Source organism: Pteropus vampyrus, unplaced genomic scaffold (assembly GCF_000151845.1).
Source record: "Pteropus vampyrus isolate Shadow unplaced genomic scaffold, Pvam_2.0 Scaffold20, whole genome shotgun sequence".
Lineage (NCBI taxonomy): Eukaryota > Metazoa > Chordata > Mammalia > Chiroptera > Pteropodidae > Pteropus > Pteropus vampyrus.
The window spans coordinates 12619866-12620286 of record NW_011888801.1 but is presented as its reverse complement, the minus strand read 5'-3'; the positions used below and the strand labels follow the sequence as shown (position 1 = coordinate 12620286).

The 421-nt window shown below is 57.2% G+C and overlaps 1 protein-coding gene across 1 annotated transcript in view; it reads left to right on the top strand.

The window, feature by feature from the left end:
- The window catches only part of LOC105288989 (synaptotagmin-15-like), a 6742-nt gene extending 6531 nt beyond the window's left edge, over nucleotides 1-211 (top strand). The window contains exon 7 of the mRNA XM_011355458.1: nucleotides 69-211. Coding sequence (XP_011353760.1) covers nucleotides 69-211 — 143 coding nt within the window. The remainder of the gene's footprint in view (nucleotides 1-68) is intronic.
- The last annotated feature ends 210 nt before the right edge of the window (nucleotides 212-421 follow it).

Here is a 421-nt window from a genome sequence, read left to right as displayed (position 1 = left end):
GTTGGGGATGCCTGAGATAATATGGCTTCTGTGCTCCAGAGACTAACAGTGCTTTTCCTCCCCTGCAGAGACCCACCAGCTGGGCCGAGTGGTGGTGGGCCCCTACATGTACGCCCGTGGCAAAGAGCTAGAGCACTGGGATGAGATGCTCAGCAAGCCGAAGGAACTGGTGAAGCGCTGGCATGCACTTTGCCGCACCACTGAGTCTTGACTCAAGCAGGGATCTCACATGTGCCTCAGGAGCCTGCTCTTCTCACCACCATGCATGGCAGTCACCAGCCTGGGCACGTCTTCCAGCATCTCACGGGCTCCTGGGCCGGTCCATACCAGGGGTACATAAGTGCTGATATACAGGAGAGAACAAGGGACAAGAGAGCCCTGGCCTGGTCAGCAGTGTGGCCAGTGTCTATTCATCAGCCTA